The 22522-nt window shown below is 43.5% G+C and overlaps 1 protein-coding gene across 1 annotated transcript in view; it reads right to left on the bottom strand.

The window, feature by feature from the left end:
• Window positions 1-22522, bottom strand: part of PREX2 (phosphatidylinositol-3,4,5-trisphosphate dependent Rac exchange factor 2) — a 1458907-nt gene that overhangs the window by 895050 nt on the left and 541335 nt on the right. The window contains exon 13 of the mRNA XM_069621155.1: window positions 4647-4750. Coding sequence (XP_069477256.1) covers window positions 4647-4750 — 104 coding nt within the window. The remainder of the gene's footprint in view (window positions 1-4646; window positions 4751-22522) is intronic.

Below are 22522 nucleotides of genomic sequence, written 5' to 3'. Positions count from 1 at the left end.
AAAAGGTAGAAAAGGATTGACTTATGAGAAGAGGATGGAGGTGGAGATTACATGGACAGAGGAGTGACTGTGTGACTGGATGGAAATATGCAGGGAGGAAGCGAGCTTTGAACACTAACAAGGTAGCGTGAGGTAGGATGGTTGGATGAGAGACGGCTTTACAATGAAGGAAAGAAAGACAATTGATAAGGGCCCAAACAAATGACTCTGGGTGGGAGAGGCAGAAGGATGAGATGGAGGAAGGAGCGAACTTGTGTCTTTGAGAGGATAGTGAGCTGAGTGAAGCGAGAGTAAAAGGCTGAGATGGAAAGAGGGTAGAGGGTGGACATGGGAGGACAAAGAGAGGGGATAAGATGTATGAAGGTGAAAAGGGGTGCCTATAGGAAGAGAGAATGGGATGAGATGAATGAGAGGAAGAGGTGATTCCAAGGCAGGAAGGAGGCTTTATGGCAGCGTGCATGTGTGTGCCTGTTTGCGTGGCAGTGGTGGTGCTGATATCGGATTATGTGGTGCAGCAGACAGGAGCATGGAGTGGAGCTGGAGCCGCTACTTGGTCTGAATAGCCTGCAATCCTGCAATGTGGCTCAGTCCAGAATGGCCTGTGCCTGGGCTGTGGATGGTACTGACATGGGTGTAGCCTGTTGATTCTAGAGTAAGTAAGCAGCCTTGGCTCTGGTGTGACGGCTTGCCGGCTTCTCCCTCCGGTGTTTTCATGAGAGGCAAGCCGCTGCAGAAGCAGATGATGTTCAGCAGCTGGCATGTGACCTGGAAGTAGCTTGCGATCTGCTTCTAGAAAATCAATGAACTCTGAGAACAGTTTGGGTTGATGGAAGAGGAGGGGGAAGAAAATGGTGGCCATCTTATAGAGGCACGCCAGACTTTGTGGTCCATAGACCGTATATTGATGATATTGATGGGAGTGACAGCCTGTTATGCCATAAAAATGAATGTTGTGATATATATATCCTTTTGGTCTCTTTCCTACCTTACCTTTTCCCTCTATAGCTACTGTACCTTACCCCATCTGCCCCACTGTTGTTGACAGTAATAGGAAGCTGTGGCGGGACACAGGAATCTGTCTTTTGGGTTTCCACTCTGTTGCCAATGGGCCTGCCTGCATAGACTCAGTGGAGCCGTTCTGACTGGACTATGCCACAGTGACTCTCTTCCTCCTCAGGGTCCCTTCTCGCCTCACAGGTTTTGTCCTCTCCTATCCTGCCCGGGGGTTTCTTCCAAAGGGGGCCCTGTGCGTCTGCAGATGACGGTTGTGTGGAATCCTGAGACATTCTATGGCCTGCCCCTCTCTTTAGGACCCCCGGCTTGCTGGGTCCCTGCAGGACCCTCTGCCTGCTGCCTTGGAATTGTATATTTTATTTTGTTTTTCTTACTTGTACTGATTTTTTATTCTGTTTTATTGCGCATATCTTTCTATCACTAAGAAGCCTCGTTGGAGGCAAACGCGTGCTCTTTCCAAATGAAATCATACTTGGGGAATCGCTCCACAACCCTTCATTATACTGCAACATATGTTTGGAATTTGATTGTAATCTGATTCTGAAATAAATCGAGCATTTTATTCAATCAAGCATCCAACCCTAAACCATGAGTTACTGCAGGCTGGCAACAGGGTCGGACTGGGCCATAACATTGTCTCGGGCACCAATGAAAAAGTGACCCTCAGATGCAAATAGCTGTTCATTCCTTTTGTGACAGGCTGTTTGAGTAATACCCAAGGGTTTTTTTTGTTGATAAAATGTGATGCAAATTGTGCATTTGAAAGAATATTTACACAGCAACACTGGTCACAACTATTAGCCGCATAGTGAAGTAACTCATTAAACTGGCCAACGTTGGCCAAAAAAGTGGCCCACTTTGGCCAAGGAAACTTGCACACACCAGCATTTTGTATTTTTGGTTCGGCCATGGGGCTATTGCCCTATGGGCCAGTCCGCCGCTGGCTGGCAAAAGAGAGAGGACATGTGACATAATAAAAGCCATGCATGCCTCAATCATTTGCAAGGTAATGATAACTAGCACGCAGACCGGGGCCTTCCAACAGAAAGTGGTAACAAGGCAATGGCGAAACCTCACCCCACCCTGTGTGATCTCTGTATCAATTACCTGATTACATTGCAAGGGAAGCCCGACACCCCAAGGCTGATGCTAAATGGCGCTAAAGTGAAATACATTCCTGCTCTATGCAAAAGACCTGGCCACACTGGCACCCAGCTACACAGGGCTCCACATTCATGTGGCTCAGGTGGTGAATTTAAAAAGACCACAAGTATGGTATGCAATAGAAAATGAAGGAGTAACAGAAACAGGTTCAAACTCTTTTACTTATGTTGCTATGATCAGACATGTCCTTCCTGTACTAAAAAGGAGGACAGACTAGACGGGTCTGTCCATTCGTTTAAGACTGTGGCACTTCAAAAAAATCATGCAGCTGGAATCACGCCTGCCTTTTATCATCGGACACCATTAAGTGCATCAAATATGGGGCACCCTAAACAATTCTGCAAAACCGGTCAAACCAGATTAAGAAGTGTTTTTCACCAGACTTCCGTGTTTAGGGAAACTTGTGTATCCTGTTGCGGACACCTCTGTCCTTCTCCAAAGGTACGGACACGTGACATTCTTCTCTCAGGAAGTGTGTTCTCGCCCCTCCAGATTGACCAATAAACCCATGGCAGCTTCTGGGTTGCAGAACACATACCTTTTGCTCACCCTCACCACATCTGAAAGAAAGCACTCTCTATGTCCTCATCCGAAGACGGGCATTCCAGTCCAGAGCTTGCGGCGCTGGCCACTTCGGCGCAGTCTTTTTGACGCGGGTCCCTTTTAGTCGCGCCCTTTATGCCACGGCCAGCAAGGTGCAGGGTCATGTGCGTGAGATATTTATGCTTTGCCTAAATCTATTGTCAACCGAAGCACGGAAACAGTGTTTTGGTTGACGGCATATTTAAGCAAACACTAGTTGTTCAGTACAAAGAGCTGTACTGTGAGTGCACACTCCATGCACAAATAGGTTGCTGTGTTCCACAAACATGCGGGACACAGCAACCTATTTGTGCATGGAGCAGCTAACAGGGTGCGCCTCAAAGTGACCTGCTCTCAACGTGAAACGTCGAAACATGCAGCACCGGAAGCGCTGTGCCAAAACAAGGCAGACCGTTCCCCATTTGGCAAAAAACAGTGTGAGAGAGGAAGGACTACATACCCCTCCATAACAAGCAACACAACACCACTGCTCTCTAGTGTGTGGCAGACAGCAAATGGATAAAAATTAAAAGTGTAGGCCTTTTGTGCAGGGTCCAGACAATCAGGACTGGTTACCAATGCTTTTTTGACATCTAATGTTGCCAAGAAGCTGCTGGAAGCCAGCATTTCAACGATACATGCATTTATAGGGTTAACAGGCAACCTCGTGTTATCATTTCACAGGTTCCAAAACAATGCAACATTGTGTCAAAACAGTTCTCTCTTTTGTCCGGTGAAATACATTCAGTAGGGATCAAATACAAACGTTCCTGCTTTTCGTTGCTAATGATTAATTTCATCTACACCATTTAATAACTTATTGTGTCCTACTTGGCTAAAAAATTAATTAGGAGACGTCATGTATTACTTTCAATATAAAAAAACTGCAAAGCTGGAGAAAAAGTGGAAACGGCAATTAATCAAAATGTACGTACATTAAGGGACATTTTACACGCGAGAAATATCCATTTGTAAAGCAGGATTAAAAGACAATGAACGAGGAACACTCAGTTAAATCTGTCCCAGTTTTAAACTGTATATAGAACAAAAAGAATAAGAGAGTCCTTTCACAGAACAGAAGCACTTCACAGTTACCAAACATGTCTCTCTTATGAAGTCAGATAGCATTCGGCAATTATCGTTTAAAAGGTGGGGAATTGATGTCTGTCTTATACTACAGCACAGAGAGGGGAAGCAGAGGTACTGGCCTTGCGTTCCTGTCTCCACTGGCTTCTCTGCTGTTTCTTCCCACAGGAAAAGAGATGTCAACATCAGTGGCTCCATCACTACTGGGCGCAGGTTCCTTCAGGGCATCAAATAATGCCGGCCCCTGGACGCCCAAAGTGGCTCTCCTGAACAAGGGCTTTTTTGTCCTATAACAATCCCTCTGGCCCTTCCGACCCTTCTAAGGGTTGACCGTAGAAAAAGTTGCCCACCTCGCAATTGGCATCTGAAGGCTTGTTTGGCATGACTACCTCCACAAGCAATAGACGACTACAAAATGGCGGAAGTGGATGGATGAAATGAATGGCACAATGGATGCCACTTCACACAATTCTGCTGCTGCACCTCAGTAAACCAGGCGGCCCAGTCAATGCAAACTTCTTTCTAATAAAAGAATGAAAATGAGAAGCAGGCATATGGTTTGGGACCCACTGATAACACTTGAGAGCTCCTCTGTACTCTTGAAGGACCAGCAGCAGTTGGATATACGGTTGAGTGTACAGTCAGCAGCTGAACGGCGGATGGCGACCGGTTGCTCTCAAGAGGGTTCCACTTGCAGCTGGTATCTTAACACACATGCTGGGAATGCTAAATAGGAAGCTGGATAGGGGAGGTCAGGATTTAAACAGGGAAAAATACAAACAAGAAGGAAAGTAACTTACCTTAGAAATCACCTCCTGCATTTCACTCCTTGGATAGTACGTTCCATCGTCATAGCGGAACCGGTACAGCATCTGCTCTGCCTTGAACTGATGTTTGTCTGTAACTAAATGGAAAATTATACAGGTTACCCCAGCAACATGTTACCATTCTCCTTGGTCTAAAACTGATGGATAAACACCCGTCAGATCATGTCTTCCCTACTATTGGATACATAGCAAGGCAGACCTGGAGAGGTGAGAGGGTTTCTGGTTATGCATTTCGAATTGTATGCGTCCTTAACATTCATTGCATTAAAACAATACCAATAACAGTAGTCCTTTGCCATGTCAGTATTCCATAAACTCATTGAAAAGTAAAGGGTTGGCTAATGTTACCCCCATGGCAATGCTCGGAGCTGATGGATGAAAACGTCATGGCCAACGGTCTCTAATGTAAACATGGGTTCGTGGCTAGCTAACATAATCCTGAACTTGTGGCAATGATTGGAGCTAGTGAATGCCACTAAGTACTGATGGCTATATGTCACGTTTAAGGGTAGCTAAATTAAAGATACACAGAGCATGATGTCCAGAGGGGGCCGAAGGTACATTTTGTGATCGTGGCAACGTTCAAAGCTACCTAACACAAGCATGGAATAAAGCTATTGCCCAGGGCTAGAACATGTGAAACACTAACGATCCTAACATGGAAGAAAAGCTGTGTTGAAAGCTACTTATTGAAAATATGGAAACACTACCGAATTTTGGGGTAGCTTATGCAAGCATGGAATTATGGTAATGGCCTAGGCAGATCATTCTGAACAACACCGCTAGTAGTTGTGGGGTCTGGGTGATGCTTGCGTGAATAATGGCAATGTGGAAGGCAATAAATTTACTGGGCCACACTTGAATGATCAGGCCTACCACAATAGCTCATGGGTGGCCTTGGATTTTATTTTGTATTCATTTGCTTCATTTCAGTTTTAAACCAAACATATCCAGAAACTGGACAGAGAGCTTACGCCAATAGTAACACATGAACATTGGATCACTGCTACAATATTCTATGTAATGTATCTTGAGTATTACAGATATGTGCCTTCGTTTGAAACAAGTGAGATGCCATTCCTCCACTAACCAATCCCACATTCACCCATTACATCACTTCTTATTCCTCATGCAAGTAGCCTGCCAAATTATTCTGTGAGAAACGTCTATATTGGATGAGCTCTAAGGCTAATCAAAAAGCTGCCAAAACAATGCTGCTATCTAAGTGGACACTTACAGTGGCCCCTATCTAAGGACACCATCGTCTACACAGCTCACTCTATATCATAACCCATTCATCCAACTCTGTGCGCCAGACTTGATATTCAGGAAGACTTTCCTGGCCCCATGTCTGTCCTATCCACCATTTAGCAGGGATCAAGGTCAACGTAACAAATGTACTTTTCCCTTATCTGGAATAGAAAATACCCAAAATACTCGCTTTGCGTGATGATAGGTTCTGCCTTCCTGTAATTTCCATTAGCGTATCGGTCACTCTCCACCATAGGACATGTATGGGTTGACAAGACCAAATTAAATTTTTATAACCTGCTTCCTGTGTGGACGTTAGGACTATGACTCCCATGAGCCTTCACCATTGTCTATGCTGACTGGGGGTGATGAGATCGGGTGAGGCAACGGTTGCAGACCCTTGTCAAAGGCAAAAGGTGATTTCTGTGTAAAATCTTGAATGGTATACTTTTAGAACAGACATTCCCAGACACTTGCCACACATGAGCACATGTCCTGTGCAACGCAGGGCTTGTCAGCTCCTCCTTCAGATCGTGTTCCAGTTTCCATTTCAACTCTGACATGTTATGTAGTTCCAAAGAGATTAGTCACCTAGTTTCTGTGAGATCTTCCCCCTACAACCTGACAAATCAGCCAAGAATTGCATAAGGATTGAGCACAGTAATTCCACAGGGAAATCACGACACCACATTTAGAAGAATCTTTTTAGTTTCTGATATGGGAGAAACTGACACAATTGGCATTGACTTTGCCAATGGGTCCATTTCTTGTCATGAATTAAATTATACAAATGGCCCATATCACATTATGTCCCAAATCCCACATTGATTGCCCAAAATGTCCCTTTTTAAGAGGCTGTGAGCTATCACTTAGTCCCACTCCTAACCCCCAGAGATATGTTCTTTCAAACTGAAGTGTCTTAAGGTTCCAAAGCCACAGTCTCGATATGCTGAAACAAACGCATGAGGTGCCATGGCCTTTCCTCATTGCACCGCCTAATAAGATTCCCAGTAGGATCTCAGGCACACATCTCTGAATGAGTCTCACCTCCTTTCATATTCTCTCACATCTCACCCAATAAAGTAGCAGCAGAATAATCTTCCAATAAGGGAGCGACCAGTCCTCCTCTCTCCAGTAGCAGTACTAGTTGTCATCGAAACCCACAGTAAGTATGAGAGGGCCATTCCAGGTATAAATTGAAAAGCATATAATAGGCTAGGTAAAAGTATCATTTTTCTCAATGCTAACCTGCCCGTCATCGAAATTGATTATTCATTCCAGAACTCAAATAATTTCGGGAAAGTCCCAGTTTTATTAAATGTGTTATATTGTAATAAATCTGCCTAGCATGATACACTTGAATCCCAAAATATTTGAAATTGAATGGTGCCCACTGTTAGGAAAGATTTCTCTTTTTGCAACTTTCCCCCCATAGTTCCTACTGGCCCTGTGACGAATCCAGACAATTTGTCATTTCTTCCTCCTAAGCAAGACGCTCCCTATGGGTCAGTGACTCCCATTCCTACAAGGAATTCGCTATGAAGAAGACTCTGTCTGCATATATGGGAACAGAAGAGACTGATGTTACTTCTGTTTCGCATTCAACAAATATTGATATTGCTTTTATATCATTGGCTCAAGGTAATACTGGCATTCCCTCTAACTCAGCAACTGCCGTAAAATAACATGCTGATTTAAAGTACAGGCTGCGAGAATGAAGAGATGAGGAAACTTGAACGGAAGAGGAAGAATCCTACGCAGGGGCGATCCTCTGACGTACTGACGTCCTCGAGGGGTGGAGCCGAGCTACAATGTGGAGCCAACAGTAGCACTGAGAGACGACGAGAGAAGGCAGTTAAGCCAGAAGGCTGGCACCAACAAAGGCAATACAACCAAGTACAAGAAGGGGGTGAAGGGCCATCTTACCTGCTGTCATGACCATGCTGCACCCAAGGTGGGTAGGGGACCGAGGAAACAATGCTGAGGGCAGGACAGACCGAAGGGACAAATCCTCCAATTGTAATGCGAGGACCACGGAGTCTGATGCATCTGGCACAAGAAAAGCTGATGATTATGTGCCGGCGACGCTGTGGGTGAGGGATCCCACAAGAAAAGCACTGGCACTAAATCTGCGCAAGTAGGCCAGATTTAGTGCTTTTTGTGTGAATTGGGCCCAATTACCGTGGTGCAAAGAGCACTTTTGGAAAACAAGGTCACTTTGCTGCACGCTGTGAATTAGACCCGGTGCAAAGCCTCTTTGCTCCGTGCTGAATCTTCTCTGAATTAGGCCCATCATCTGTTAACTCTACTTTTTTTTTTTTTAGAAATGCTAATAGACCCTTGTCTTTAAAGTTCAGTTTTTGGAACAGAACACTTTCAGAAAAATGGAAACAAGCTTCACCAGAAAAATTCAAAGAAGAAAAGTGCCCTGGACTTTTGGAGTTTTGTTTTCTCAGTACAACAAAAGCAAAACAGTCGGTTAATCAGAGCCACACCTTTGAGCCACACCTTTTGTGTTTGTCCCTTACAAACAATAGGAGCAAACACTGGTGCGCTCCCATTTCGCTGCTATATTATCAGTATGTCCAACAAACCTGAGAGGCCCTTTCGATTGGCTGATAAAATGGAAAACTTTGACACCAGAACAAGCAAGAGTAAGATTATTACCCAAGGTACAGAAGTGGTATGTTCTGCCACGGCACTTACTCCATATACATATGCAAAACATGGCTGGACATTTAAAAAAAAAAAAATTAGAACAACCTAAAATGCACCTTTACAAATCAGATCGTTTCACCCCTAGTAGCATAGATGTCAACATGCCCCATTTCATCTAAGTGATGATAGCCCAGACTAGCTTTTAACTTTATATCACAGGATTTGTAGTCTAGGGTGAATAACGTGATAATCTGGGACTACACGACCCAAAATGAAAAGTGAAAACAAGGACTGGACTACCATCTCCCGAATGGAATGGGCATGTCGACATATACATAGCAGGGGTGTAAATCCTTAATCTTTGGGAGTCCTCCAGATTTCTGCATGCGGTAAGAGTAACTACTGCATGCCAAAATGGGTTCCCCATGTCACCAAAGACAGCTTGAACTTTAAATAAACTGTAATGCCCTTATTGGAATGTGCCATTCTAATCTGTGATATTTGTTCTCACCGTATTTTGGTTTATTCACATTTTTCTAACGGTTATGGGTGCCGAGTAAGCAGGGAATTGTTTTCCTCTTTGCTTGGAAACAGCCAAAAGAAGCCTATTCTTATGTTGTTTCTAGGTAGCCCCGTGCCTGTTGTTGCCATGTCAATGCTACAATAGGTTGCAAAATCACCTGTAGGCCGAGAAACTGATTCGGCAGGAAGTGGTTTGCTTCATACCATATTTCCGCTCAATCTTTATATTTAGAGCGATACATGTCTGAAGTGTGCATTTATACACTTGGAGCTCAAATGTGACTTCACACCCTGTTTAAGATAATAAAAAAAATGCAACATTTTTAACCCCCATGAGTAGTATCCAACCTTTTCTTTGAAAAAAGTCACAGTATTCATGAGTTCAGAAATTATCGGCCAGAAACCTTACCAATCGTATCCTAGCCTTTGTGCTACCAGGGGCTAAAGTGTTTACTGTGAGGTTGCTGGAGCTGGGCATTGGTGGCAAGGGTTACACAACCATCTGTTGTCAATGACCATCAACCAGTGACTACACATACATAAAGAGTGAGAGAGGAGCAAGCCACACAGCACAACCCCGTACCTATCCCTGAATGTTCCCCTCCGGTTCAGGGACACTGAGCAATGCATTGTGGATATGCAAATTAGCTCAAAAGTGTGCTTTTCGCTCCAGATAATTGTCTTTGTCTTATAGAGCAGCACTATTTTATACATGGGTTTATCAACCGAAGACACACATGTATTATCACCCAGCTCTCACCCACGTTTATCATCAGCGCAGTATAGTCTGACACTCTTGAAACTGGAGCGTTGAGGTATGCTGGGTTTAAAAAGCATTAAAGTACCTTATTACCAGAAATTAGAGAAAATATGAGGCCTTTTCTGCTATCACACCACACATGGCACAACGCCAGCCAGTAGCCATCCCTGGAAATTCACCTCCAGGTCAGAGACACTGAGGAATGAATTGTTCTAAGGAAAATGGTTTAGAGGTTTTCAAGGTTTTAGGAGAGTATACTTGCATCTTCATATCCTAAACTCTCAATGCTGACATGTTCTAGCACATGGGAGCCATTTAGAGGGCTTTGTCCACTGAACATCATTTAATAGCATTTTGTATTAATACATTAGTTGATGAATCAATTTAAAATAAGATCATGTAATGATCTGATCCCAGCTGCCCTTACCAAATCTTTATTCCCAGATGGCAAAAATGTACACTCCCGCATGATTTGCATTTGAATTTTATTTTGCAATTTATACTGCGCAAAACATGGCAAACTAAATAGTATCTTGCATAACAATACAAAGAGAACTATTCCATGAGAGCAAACAAACAGTAGATATTAAAGTCAGCAGATTTGGCAGGAGGCAAATCCAATGTTTCCGATAGTGGAAGATCAATGCAGTCAAATACTTTGCACAACTTACTGACCCTGCCGCAGTGCAACCAATCAGAGAAGACATTGCAATTCCATTTAAAATCAAGAGCAACATACTCTCTGCTGTCTTGGCACAATGCTCCTCAAATGTCTTTCTTAAAAAAACCTTTCATAACTTCTCTTGCAGGATTACAGCGCCAAATCAGTAGGTAAAGGCGGCATGGCATAGCACTGCCAACTATCTTGATACACTGGAGCAAACACTGACTCACAGTGTGACTGGGTATAGCCAAAGTCTCATGCTGCACCATTGGTCTTGATCCTAATGTAAGAACATCGGCCATATTACCTCGGCACATGCCAGAGACACTTAGAAGACTTTTTCTAAAGGGCAGCTTTCTGCAAAGTAGTTAAAATAGCCCTGGGTATTCATGTTCGTGAAAGCCACGAGAGTGAGAACAAGCAATACGTTGAATGCCTCCATAGATAGGGACGGGGACCCCTCATGTGGGCCGCTGTACTGCTGATAAGTGTGTGTAATCTAGTTCTCATATGGCAGATTCTTGGAATAGTATGAACAGTTTATATGGTGAAAGCACCCTTTCTTTCCCAGCCAATCTCCACCTGACATTGGACACGTCATGCAATGGCTTAGTAAAGGAGCAGTGAAACATCATAAAACCCTCAACTTATGTAATAAAAGGTTGTGCAGTTGTCTGGGAATTATACTCTTCCTAGAACTTCTCCTCAGAGTATGATTGCCATATAATAGCTTCGAGTAAGTCGCTCTGGAAGTCGCTGTTGTGCTGTGAGGACCGCTGGAGGAGCGCAAGGACTTTGTGCAGTACTTCTTTAAGCATCTTGAGACCCCCCCCTCTTCCAGGAAGTCAACTTGAACAGCACATGCGCGCTTCTGCGGGTGCGCCTCGAGTAAGTCGCTCTGGAAGTCGCTGTTGTGCTGTGAGGACCTTGGGTGGAGCGCAAGGACTTCGCTCAGTACTTTAAGCAGCCTGGTACGGCTCTTCCTTTGCATGGACTGCTTCTGTGGATTACTGTGGACTACTTATGGATTTATTGTGAGCTGTTTCGTAATCCCTTTGTGTTCTAATAGTATTATTTGCTCTTTTATATAGAGGCCCTGCCCTCTCTTCCAGGAAGCCAATTTAAACAGCGCACGCACGCTTCTGCGCGCGGGCTTCGAGTAAGTCGCTCTGGAATTTGCTGTTTGGCTGCCCTCGTGGGTGTGTGTTCATTGACAGGAGCATCACGCATTTGCTATTTTCTGAAAAGTGCTATGCTTTGCTCGATCCTTCTTGACTGTACATCCATGCAAAGTATCCCAAACTTGACTCTCACCCCTTATTCCCTTTCTTACCTGTATTTAATCTATGTTTAACTATTCTCCCCCATTGCCCTCTCCCCTCTCCTGGTGCCTTTTTCTATTCTCTTGCAGACCAAGGGCTTTATATCCCATCAGGGGCACAATGCACACTTCTTCGGATAAGCCTTCGGGCTATTAGACCACTGCAGTACTAATGGGGTGCACTAAGGAGAACTCTTGACATAACAATGCAGTTAGGAAACACAGGATGCTAACTCTGCCACTATTGTATTCTCTACTTCATGTATGTACTGTAACCACATTTGCTAACCCTGCCACTATTGTATTCTCTACTTCATGTATGTACTGCAAGCACTCAGATGCCCTCGGGTTCGGCATGCTCTACAAATGACAAATAAATAAATACCCGGACTTCCATTACGATAATATTATAAGAATGGATTCACTACAGTGCCTGAAAACTAAAAAAATAACCAGCCATAGACATGTATTTACCTCTTTTCTCTTGAATGCTTTCTTCTACTGATGGCAGCAAAGAGATATAAACAGACTCTCTCTGATTCCTCAGGAGAGCCTCAGTGTTCTCAAACAATCAAATGCATCATTAGTGCAGTGATATTCACTGAGGCGGCAGTCCAACCCTCCTGGTAATAGCCCACCAGCTAAGTGGAAAGCTCGAAAAAAGCATGCATATTTTAAGGGGGGCACTGGTGCTGTTACCAGCAGAGACACCAGCAGCACCCAAAAATCAAAAACACAGGTGCTAAAGGCTTTTTACAACAGAAGAAAAGTGAAAAAATAAACTTACCTGAGGTATCAACGACAGTGTATGTTGGTTCTAGACTGTTTTCAGTGTTCATTAACAAAACTTAAAAAGACTTATAACCAAGCGCAGTTGTATTGCTGATGAGTATGGTGAGATTATTTTTTTTAATTTTTCATTTGTTAAAAAGGTTTACGCAACCGTGTTTTGTTTGTTTGTTTGTTTTATTTGCTTATATAGCGCACCGAACCCAAAGGTATTGGTTTTGAAATTGTGGGTCCTGATAGAGGGGGAGTGGAGGCATGGGGTTGGTGGTGGCCAGAGGCTGTTGTGCACAGCTCACAAGATGCTATCAATATTGGGTTTCACTTGTAAAGTCAGCGAACGTTCGGAGAAGCCTAATTGGCTGAGCGTTCCATTCAGGGTACTAATGCATCTTTGCTTTAACCATTCAACCAAAGCCGCCTTGTTCAAACTGGTGATGGATTTGGGGATGAGGGGTCGTTATGATCATTTTCCTGAACAGTATCTAGCAGCTGACAGCATGAAAGATGCAGGTTCACTCCATGTGGCCCCAGGTTTTAGTTGGCAATCTGGCTTCTAAATCCTTTCTAGGTCTTGGAGAATCTCTGTAATTACAAAGGAGTGTGAAGCCTCTCTACTGAGAATGAACATGGATCAAGTGACCTGTTCTCTGGACTTTCTTCCACTCAGGAGGGTCTACAACCACATTTTAGCTCATTGCACCCTTCACAGAGGATAAATATCAATTTGCATATCAGTCTTTGTCCCACCCAATCTCTGTATTATGATAAGGATTTTCCATTTCAGAACACAGAAGATTCTATGTAAATAATAGCTGTTATTCTATCGAAGAATAGCATTGCAGCGGTTGGTGCTTGGCTGGTCCTCTCCAGCAATGTGGCAGTGTTTCTCTAGATGACCCGTGCATGCTGTTTCACAGAGCTCATTTACTGGAAAAGTCTTACTGCTTCAATGTTAAAGTGAAAAATAGGACACCTGTAATTTTTACAAAAAATGTAATAACAAAACCATTTTTAACGAACCCGAAAATACCGAAAAAACACAGATTTTATTTTTTATTTGGAAGGCCCCCTAAACCTCCCGTTTCCATACGTTTATAACCCCACCCCAACCTGCTCCCCACCTATTTTAATCCTTTACCCGACCCCATACATATTTTTGACAAAAATCTTTTTTTTGATATTTTGGGTATGTTAAAAATGTTTTTCATTATTCTCTATTCGAATATATTACTGGATACCAAAGAAACGTTGCCTTGTTTGAATACGGGTCATATAAGATATTTCAGGTAACATCACCTTACAGGCCAATCTAGCCTTTTAGCAGCCCTGTCAGTGATGTCACTAGTACTAGACCAGAAGACTTGGGACAGGCAGAGAAGGAGGAAATTATCACAATGTCATGTCTCTACTGAACTGTCCCTGGGAAAAGAAATCTTAGAAGAAGGGAGGTTAAGACTGACGGGATGGGTAGTTTACCGTGCAGGAGAATTCACCAAATTTGAGTTCAACTAATTTTTGTAATCAAATTATGCTGCAAATATATGTGTGGGTTGGGTAAGGTTAACAATTAATGGGGTTTATGGGGGTCTCCCCCGCATACATTTGCGATTAAATGAATCACACACAAAAAAATTGTTGAACTCGAATTCAATGAATTCTCCTCAATCAAATCACATAGAACCAAGACTAACCACAGGCTACAAACATGTTTACAGAGCGAATTCCCAAATCTGAGCTCCATACCCTTTAGTTTCCCTGCATATGCCTCTGATTTGTATGCTTTGTGGTGCTTCATATGTACTGTTTGTTACAAATGCCATGCCAGCTTTCAGCAACCCGAATAAAAATTCAATGACATTTGTGATGTCATCTTTGATGTCCTGGGTGTTAGTCTTAGCAGTGCTCGGTGGTGGCACGAGTTATGGTTGCTTAGCTTACCATAACTGGCGAATTTCAGGGGTTTTCGGTTTTACTTGGAACCATAACGTCCGTTTAACAAAGTTTTTTCTTTGAATTTCATAGGTTTTTATTAGTCCAACTTAACCATAACGTCCATTTAACAAGGTTTTTTCAGTGAATATATATATATATATATCATTTTTTTTTGTTATGTTTTTTGTGAAAGTGTGTTTGTATGTTGGGGGTTGGCTCGAGCCCCATAATAGTTGGTGGCCTGAAATGTTGGCCCACGGTCAGCATACGAGTCTGGGGTGTACTGGCTAAAATGAAATTTGACCAAACTCACCCACTCGCCCTATACAGGGCGGGGTCTGGCCCTGTACTATCAGTATAGGCAGTTTCCGTAGATTGGCGATTTTGCGATTGTTGGCTCCAGCCCCACAACAGTTGGCGGGCTTACATTTTAGACTGAGCTCAGCATACCAGTCTGGGGTGTACTGGCGATTGTGAAATTTGACCAACCTCACCCATTCGCCCTACACAGGGGTGGAGCGGGGTCCGGCCCTGTGCTATCCTTATTGTCGATTTCAGAATATTTCCGATTTTGCAATTTTTCAAAAACAAGAAGCTATGACACAATGAAACACAACACGGGTATAGCAGACCCCCCACGTGAATGTCAGCAACGCCAGGTGGTACCGCTAGTTGCCAATAACATGCAGTACTGTATGGCAAACATGCCAATAATCCGCCTTTTGCCATCTGCTTCGGCGTTTCATATGGTATGTTATGTTAAAGGTTCTTGTAACGCGCACTGTTGCCACCTGCGTGATCTCTTGACGCTCTGGCGGATCTGCCATGCAAGGAGGGCGGTCTGGAATACCATGGATTACGACAAGTGTTGTGCCAACATGAAATATGGGGATTTGCGATATATTTGTGGGGGTGCATAACGCTTTTGTATTATCATTATATTTATATTTTTATACTACGGATATTACAATGTTAGCCAAGGCACTTTGGCCACAAGAATTTCAATGTTTCTTGGAAATGGCAGAAGCAAATTACAATTACAGTGCAACTTTCACCAATTTCGATTTCACCATCCTATTCACAACAGCATATATTGACAGTGCACACAGCCCTGGCGGATAAATGTACAAGACTGCAACGAGTCCTGCCAGCCATCAAAGACATTGACTGCCACTACACAACAGCGGGCATGTGTGTTTACAAATGCCATGCCAGCTTTCAGCAGCCCAATGAAAAATGCCAGCCCCTCAAGGCCAAGTTAAAAAATGCAGAGTTCACGGCAAAGCCTGCTCAGCGGAAGCAAATCCTCATTGCGTTTGCAATAGGCCTAACCGCGAGCACATTTCAGTTGGAACACACACCAGATGTTTCATTGAACTATTTTGAGAAGTCTATTTTCAGTGGGGCGCAGCTGCATCCACGTGCTAATCAAACAAATGTGCCTGGCTCATGCTACGCCAGCCGGATGAGAGTGCTCCTGCCTCGTCACTCAGTAGTCCGAGTGCAGCCCCTATCATGAAAGCAGCCTTTCTTGGTAACCGGCCGAAGAATACCTGCCCTCCTAACTTCATTCAGACACAAGTTCCCACGTGTTCAGCAGGCCTAAATACTGACTGAATGTATGAAAGAATGCTGGCGTATAGAGAACCAAGCACGCATACTGGACAGTGAGAAAGCCCAAAAAGACATGCATTCCCTTAGGCTTTGGCAAAGAGTTTAGAAAACTCTTAAGAAAATAAATAACTCAAACCACCAGACTGTGGATGGTTTGCTGTCCCGCAAACGTTCAAAGGTTCCCAGAAAGTCATCTGGAAAAGTTTGAGTTTCACCCATGTTTCCCAATGAAGGCTCATCAAGGGAGGGCAGCCTTCATGCATCCCCCACATGGCTCTATTGCATGCCCTCCCCATCGCCCTTTTAGCATGTTAAAGTTATGTAATGCTTCCATTTAGGCTGGAAAAAGAGAAAGTATTTTCTATTCGTTGAGGTGCTTTGGGGAGCGGGAAGCCTTTGGGTGCTGGTGGTGAGGGGCTGTGCGGGGTGGGTGCGGTGCATTTGGGTGCTTTGGGAGGGTTTGGTTTGTCTATTTTAGCCCCCTCAAAGAGACACAATTATGTGCAGGTCAACAAACATTTGACGAGGTGACCTATGAATATCCATGGGTCACATTGGGAGGGTTCCCCTGGCACAGGCACTTCATTTTCTGAATTACCTGGGAGCTCTTTATCTGTCTTGTGATGCGGTAGTCACAGCCAGGGGCGGACTGGCAAGGGGTGCAAAGGGCAATTGCCCCCAGGCTGGCTGGGCTGTTTCCCATGTACCAGAGCTCCCAAATGTAAAAAGAAAGTAATTGAAAAAGAATACATCCTTCAGAATCTAGGTGCCACAAAGGAACGGGGTGCTGCAGATCCTGGCCAGCTTCTGTGTAAATGGGGCAAGCAGGGGTGTTGCTAGGTCTGGAAAAGATCCGGGGCTACGCTGATGTCGGAGCTGTCGGAACTGAGGGCTAGCTAGCCTATTGGTTGTAGCTCCTGAGATTCTATCCGGGGCTACGACCAAAAGACCAGGGGCTATAGCCCCCCTTGCCCCCCCTAACAACGCATCTGGGTGCAAGGCATTCGTCTTGATTTCAGTAGTGTTGTTGATGTGCCTGGGTTACCCCCACACATAGGCCTGCACAGTGAGCAAGAGGAGGCTAGGGTTTGTTCATAGCGCCAAGTGGCAATGCATGCATTTAAATAAGATATTCTGTGAGACCCGGTATGGTAATGTTGGCACCACTGCTTCCCATACACTACTAGTCTGTTACAATATTCAGCATCTTATCATGACACCTACTTGTCAAGGAAGGAAGGGTCCATATCGTATTAGAGTTTGTCCTTGGTTTGATTCAGTACGAATGCTTCCCCTGTGGTCTAATGAATTGTACGAAAAAGAGTGTGATAGCATCCCGGACAGCACCCATGGATGTTACATATGTAGTGGTTATAGAAAGGGCTGTTTGTGGTACTTACTTTCGGATACAGTAGATAAACAAACATAGATGCAATATTACTATTCATTATTAGAAGACTACAAACTAAGGGGGTCGGGTTGTTCGGGGTTGGGTGGATTTTTTAATACTGCTGAACAAAGTTATCCGCTCCGCCAGAGGAATTTCTGAAAATCCACTCTACTCAAACTTTACCACCAGCAGAGGTGGTATTTCTGGAATACCTCCAGTGTTATTTCTGAAATACAACCTCTGATGGTGGTAATGTACAAAGGTTCTCCTTGTGTAACATTTCCTTTCAGCCATTTTCAGCATCCATGTGAAGGAAAAAATGGATTATGTACAGTAGTGGCTCACATCACATCATAAAAGGGTCATATGCATAAAAGGGTCAATTCTGGCCTTTTTATGCAAAATATGGCTAAGTTAGTGAAAGAAGACAATCAGAGATGCCCACCTTTTTACCCCATCAACATGGCCCTTTGTAAAAACATTTTTCAATCTATAGAAGGGAAACACATGTGCTTTGTTTCCATACAATAAAAAGAGATTTAAAAAATGTGTGGTCAGTTTGGAATTTTTACCTCTACCTTTGATGTGGAAGTAAAAGTAGGTGGATTTTCTGCAAACGACCACCTTAAAATACCACCGCTGATATTAGCATTTGATCAAACCCTGAATTGGGAGCATGGTAAAATCAACGGTATTTGCCAAATACCTACAATTTTACTGTTATCACCCAATACTGAATGACCCTGTAAGCCTGATCATTTTTCATTTTCTGTTTTGTGATCAATGAAAAACACACATGCAAATCAACACCAGATTCAGATGTATAGATTTATAAGTCATATGAACACAGCTACATCCTTCTACCTATAATTTACACTGTCACAAACACATTACCCCAGTAGCAGAAAATGAAACACACACACACACATATGCCGCCTTATTTAAAAACACACATAAATATAATGGGCTGCTCATTCTCCCCCTCCATCACCAGGTTCAAGGTGTGGTCCCCTTACAGTTATCTCTGCTTCCGTGACTTGAAATGTACAGACGACTTTCCAAGAAAGTACCACTTGGGAGCACATAAAAAGACACGGTCCGTCGCTGTCATTTGCTCTGCATTGTCCAAATGCAGACCCGATAGCCACAGATACCAGCAAGACCCCGACCATGGCTTCGTGTTGTGTCTGGCAGAGGATGACTGGCATATTAAGGTGGTCTACGTCAGAGGTCTGCAACCTGCAGCTCTCGAGATGTGTTTGATTGCAATTGCAATGAACACGCACAATTGACTATGCTAATAATGATGGGAGTTGTAGTCCAAAACATCCGGAAAACCAAATGCTGCAGTAATTTTGTCTACTGGCAACACTTATCGGGCCTCAACATAATTTAATATACTCTTTGAATACATTTTCCAATTCTCCAATGCGCATCAATTTAGTGACTATCTCTCTACACCCCTGGTCGCATACTGGAAATTGATTCTTTAAAGTCAAGTGTTATTATTGATATTCATTTCACTCTGTCTAACACAGTCCTCTTGCAGGGCAATCATACGATTATCTAATTTGACCTTATTTTATGCCAGCACTACCTGACATTGGACTTCAGAATTAAAAGCAAAATTACGTGATGGAACTCCAAAGGAATCGTTTTTCCATTCCAGGATAGATTCAAAGATTCTTATTCGCAATCACATATTATGACTGATCTTTAGAATTAGTTCACGATATGCTAGCAACAGACAAAGCATCCTGTCTCTATACAACATTCATTAAAGTGCTTACTGCTTAATAAGTGGCTACTGGGTGCTTTGATGATCAAGAGGCAGCATTAGCATGCAGCAGGCAAGGAAAGGTGTCTGGGAATTGGAAGGTTTTCCGAATGAGATTGATGTTTAGGGTTGTTTGAAAAGCCAGGTCTTCAAGAGTTTCCTGAGCTGGATTAAGGAAGTGGCTTGGTGGATACAGATGGGAAGAATAATTCCTAAATTCAAAGGCCACAACTATGAACCCTCTGTTACTTCTGCCAGAGTATTGGTAGAGGGGATTCCTAGAAATATTTGATCAGGGAAACAAACAAATTGAGTGCAGTGGTTTAGCTGCATCTTGTCTGTATGGTAAATCGCAACAGAGGAGTGAGGGCATTGATAGGTTAGGCCGAGCTGTTTAAATGAGATCTATTTCTTACAAGAGCCATTTTAGATCTTGTAAAAAGGGTGAGTTAAGTAGCTGTTTTTGAGTGCCAGAGATGGGGTGGCTGTCTGCATTTTGCACCAATCAAAATACCTCTGATTTGGTATGTGGGAAGATTGGCATAGAAGATATTGACATGAACTTGTCCAAAAATGTAAACATGTCACAATTTGAGTAAAGTTCATAAGTCTTGGGTGATATCAGCGATGATAATTTTGCTGTTGTGGTGGAAAATGGCACAGCGATCTGGACAATTTGGGTAGGAAATTCACCATGCTCGGGAGTGTGCATGCATAGCAGTTCCCAGTAATGGTGGCCACTATGTACAAACATTATAGAAGCATTTCAGGGGTGTCCCTAAGGAAAATGGTTTTCCTTTCGTGGTGTAAAAGGAAGAGGATCCATAGGGTTACCAGCCCCTCAATCCACACCACAATTCTGTTGCAGGAGTCCATGATATTGGTTTCCCTGCGTAGTGAGGTGAAAATCATGGGAGTTGGTTTCCTGCTCTTGAACACGCTCCATCTAGAGAACACGATTCAAATTGGCCTGGAGGCAGAGATACATACAGGGAAGTGTGTCTACTCATGTCACTCCACCTCCAGGGCATGTTCTGGTCCCTATAAAATAAAGGACTAGTTGTTTTTAGTGCCCGGGGTGAGGGGCATAGCAAATTAGGTCGCTCGTATAGCCGTCTGAATCCCACAATCCAAGTTCGCGTTCCAAGCAACCACCCCTCCCATCTTCACCCCATTCTCACTTTGCTTAAAATAATGTTACCCGTCCTTCCGACCCCCACTTACATGATGGCTGTGGCGGAGGCATTCTGCCGCTGCTGCTGCTTCTCTGACTTCTTTCTTCCTGCCGCCATGGAAATAGAAGAGGGGCTAGGAGCTCCGTGGCGGCCATCTCTACACAGTCTTTTCTATGAATGAATGAGACGACGTGACACGTCCCGTTCAGTCATAGAAAAGACACCGCTATCAGCACCCCAGGTTACCGGATTAGCAACCCAGGGTACTAAGTGCATTAGTAACCCATTCCATGGGCTGTACCGGGGGGGGGGTAACGTCCCAGTGCACTCGTTAAATGCCCTTGCTTCGCTCAGGCCTTCAACTCGGGCTGCAAGGCCGTAACCCTGCAGTATAGTCCATGGAACGAGTTACTAACGCCATAATATAAAACCAGTTTTGCTTTGGCCAATGTGGTAAACAGGCACTTTAAAATTCACCAAAAGTTTCTTTAAAAAAGAAACATGAGTAGGATAGTGAATCTACATGAATAACACTAATGATAAAATGATCCCTGGCATCTCTATCTTATTAGGCAAACCAGCTAGGATAACCGTGCTTTTATTAAGCATTATGGGGTTCTAATTTTTAATGCACAGTTTGGAATGACTCTTTGACACAATCTTTTGAGGGACAAACTCAAACACACCTAACTTAAGCATTATTTCTGACATCTTACTTGCTTTGCCATATTAGCTTTTAAACTGCACCTTTTGGCTCCAATGAAAATTAGATATTGAGAACCCTCTACGTACAATTCAAAATAGCTTTTCATTTTGAAAACATTTGGCATGTTTTCGTAGGAGGCGTGGGGACATGGAATGAGAATACTGTGTCCGCTTGGCACATATTCTCCGCCTGCCAAAATGATTGGAATCCTCTGGACTTCACCTACTGTTAGCACCTGATAAAAGCAGCCAGATTCCTTGAAAATCCTTCGTTAAAGCTGTCTGTGATTCTGTGATGGGGCAAGGCAGACGGCATACACACTTTTTTCACTTTGAAGTGTAAAAAACACTTGCTAAGGTGATTTTGGCCTTGCTTAAAAAATCTTTTTGAACGTCGTAGTACAAATGATGAACATTGCATGGAAGCTACCAAAGCCGACCTTCTGTCAATTTACACATTTTAGAATGTTAGGCTGCATGTAGGACAACACTAACAAAGAGACCCTCAACATTAAACAGGTACGAATATCAAATGTTATTTGAATACACAATTTTATTTTATTTATTTAGGATTAAATACATTTTTGAGTTAGATCCCCAAATCCAACTTTGGAACTCTCCATTGACAAACAAACAGGCTAAGGGTCAACTTTTAATTCTGACTTTTGTCCATCCCCTACTTGTGCTGATTTATGATTGGTGTTGTCCAATTAACTAGGCGGAACATGTTCAAGATGGTACCCTTTCATACAACTGTAGGTCTGTGTAGTGGGCAGCCGCCAGGTGAGTGTGTGATGTCATGAGAGTCCAGAGTGGAATGTTATGGCGTGCTTGCGTGCTTGCATTCCAGCAGAATCAGTTGGCAGCAGGGAGTGACTGAGTGATGATAGCCTGGGTGGTGATGCCGGTTACCAGCTGCACCAACTGCCTACTTGAGTTGTAACCTATGACTAATAAAGCAGACTTAACTGATAATCCTGGAGACCTCGTGTCCATCATTCAGCCCACAACAAACTGCTTGGAAATGTTGGATGAGAAAAGCAAGCTAAACTCCAGAGCACGTATTATTTTGGCAATGGCCAATAACTTTAATAAATATTTGCCACTGTCATATTTACTCAGTAAGTCTTTTCTTGAGTTGACGTTTAAAAAGAGTCCTTCAATATCAGAAGAACATTTCAAAGGCAGCAGAGCATAGCAGACATCCTCCATGAGATGGGAGAAACTAAAGCCACCTCAGAAGCACGGTTGCTAATGCAAGGGCTCGGAAGAAATAGAGATAGTTTTTTTT

This window comes from Ambystoma mexicanum, chromosome 5q (genome assembly GCF_040938575.1).
Source record: "Ambystoma mexicanum isolate Mex_15411 chromosome 5q, UKY_AmexF1_1, whole genome shotgun sequence".
In the NCBI taxonomy this organism is placed as follows: Eukaryota; Metazoa; Chordata; class Amphibia; order Caudata; family Ambystomatidae; genus Ambystoma; species Ambystoma mexicanum.
This window is presented reverse-complemented; position numbering and strand designations above follow the sequence as displayed.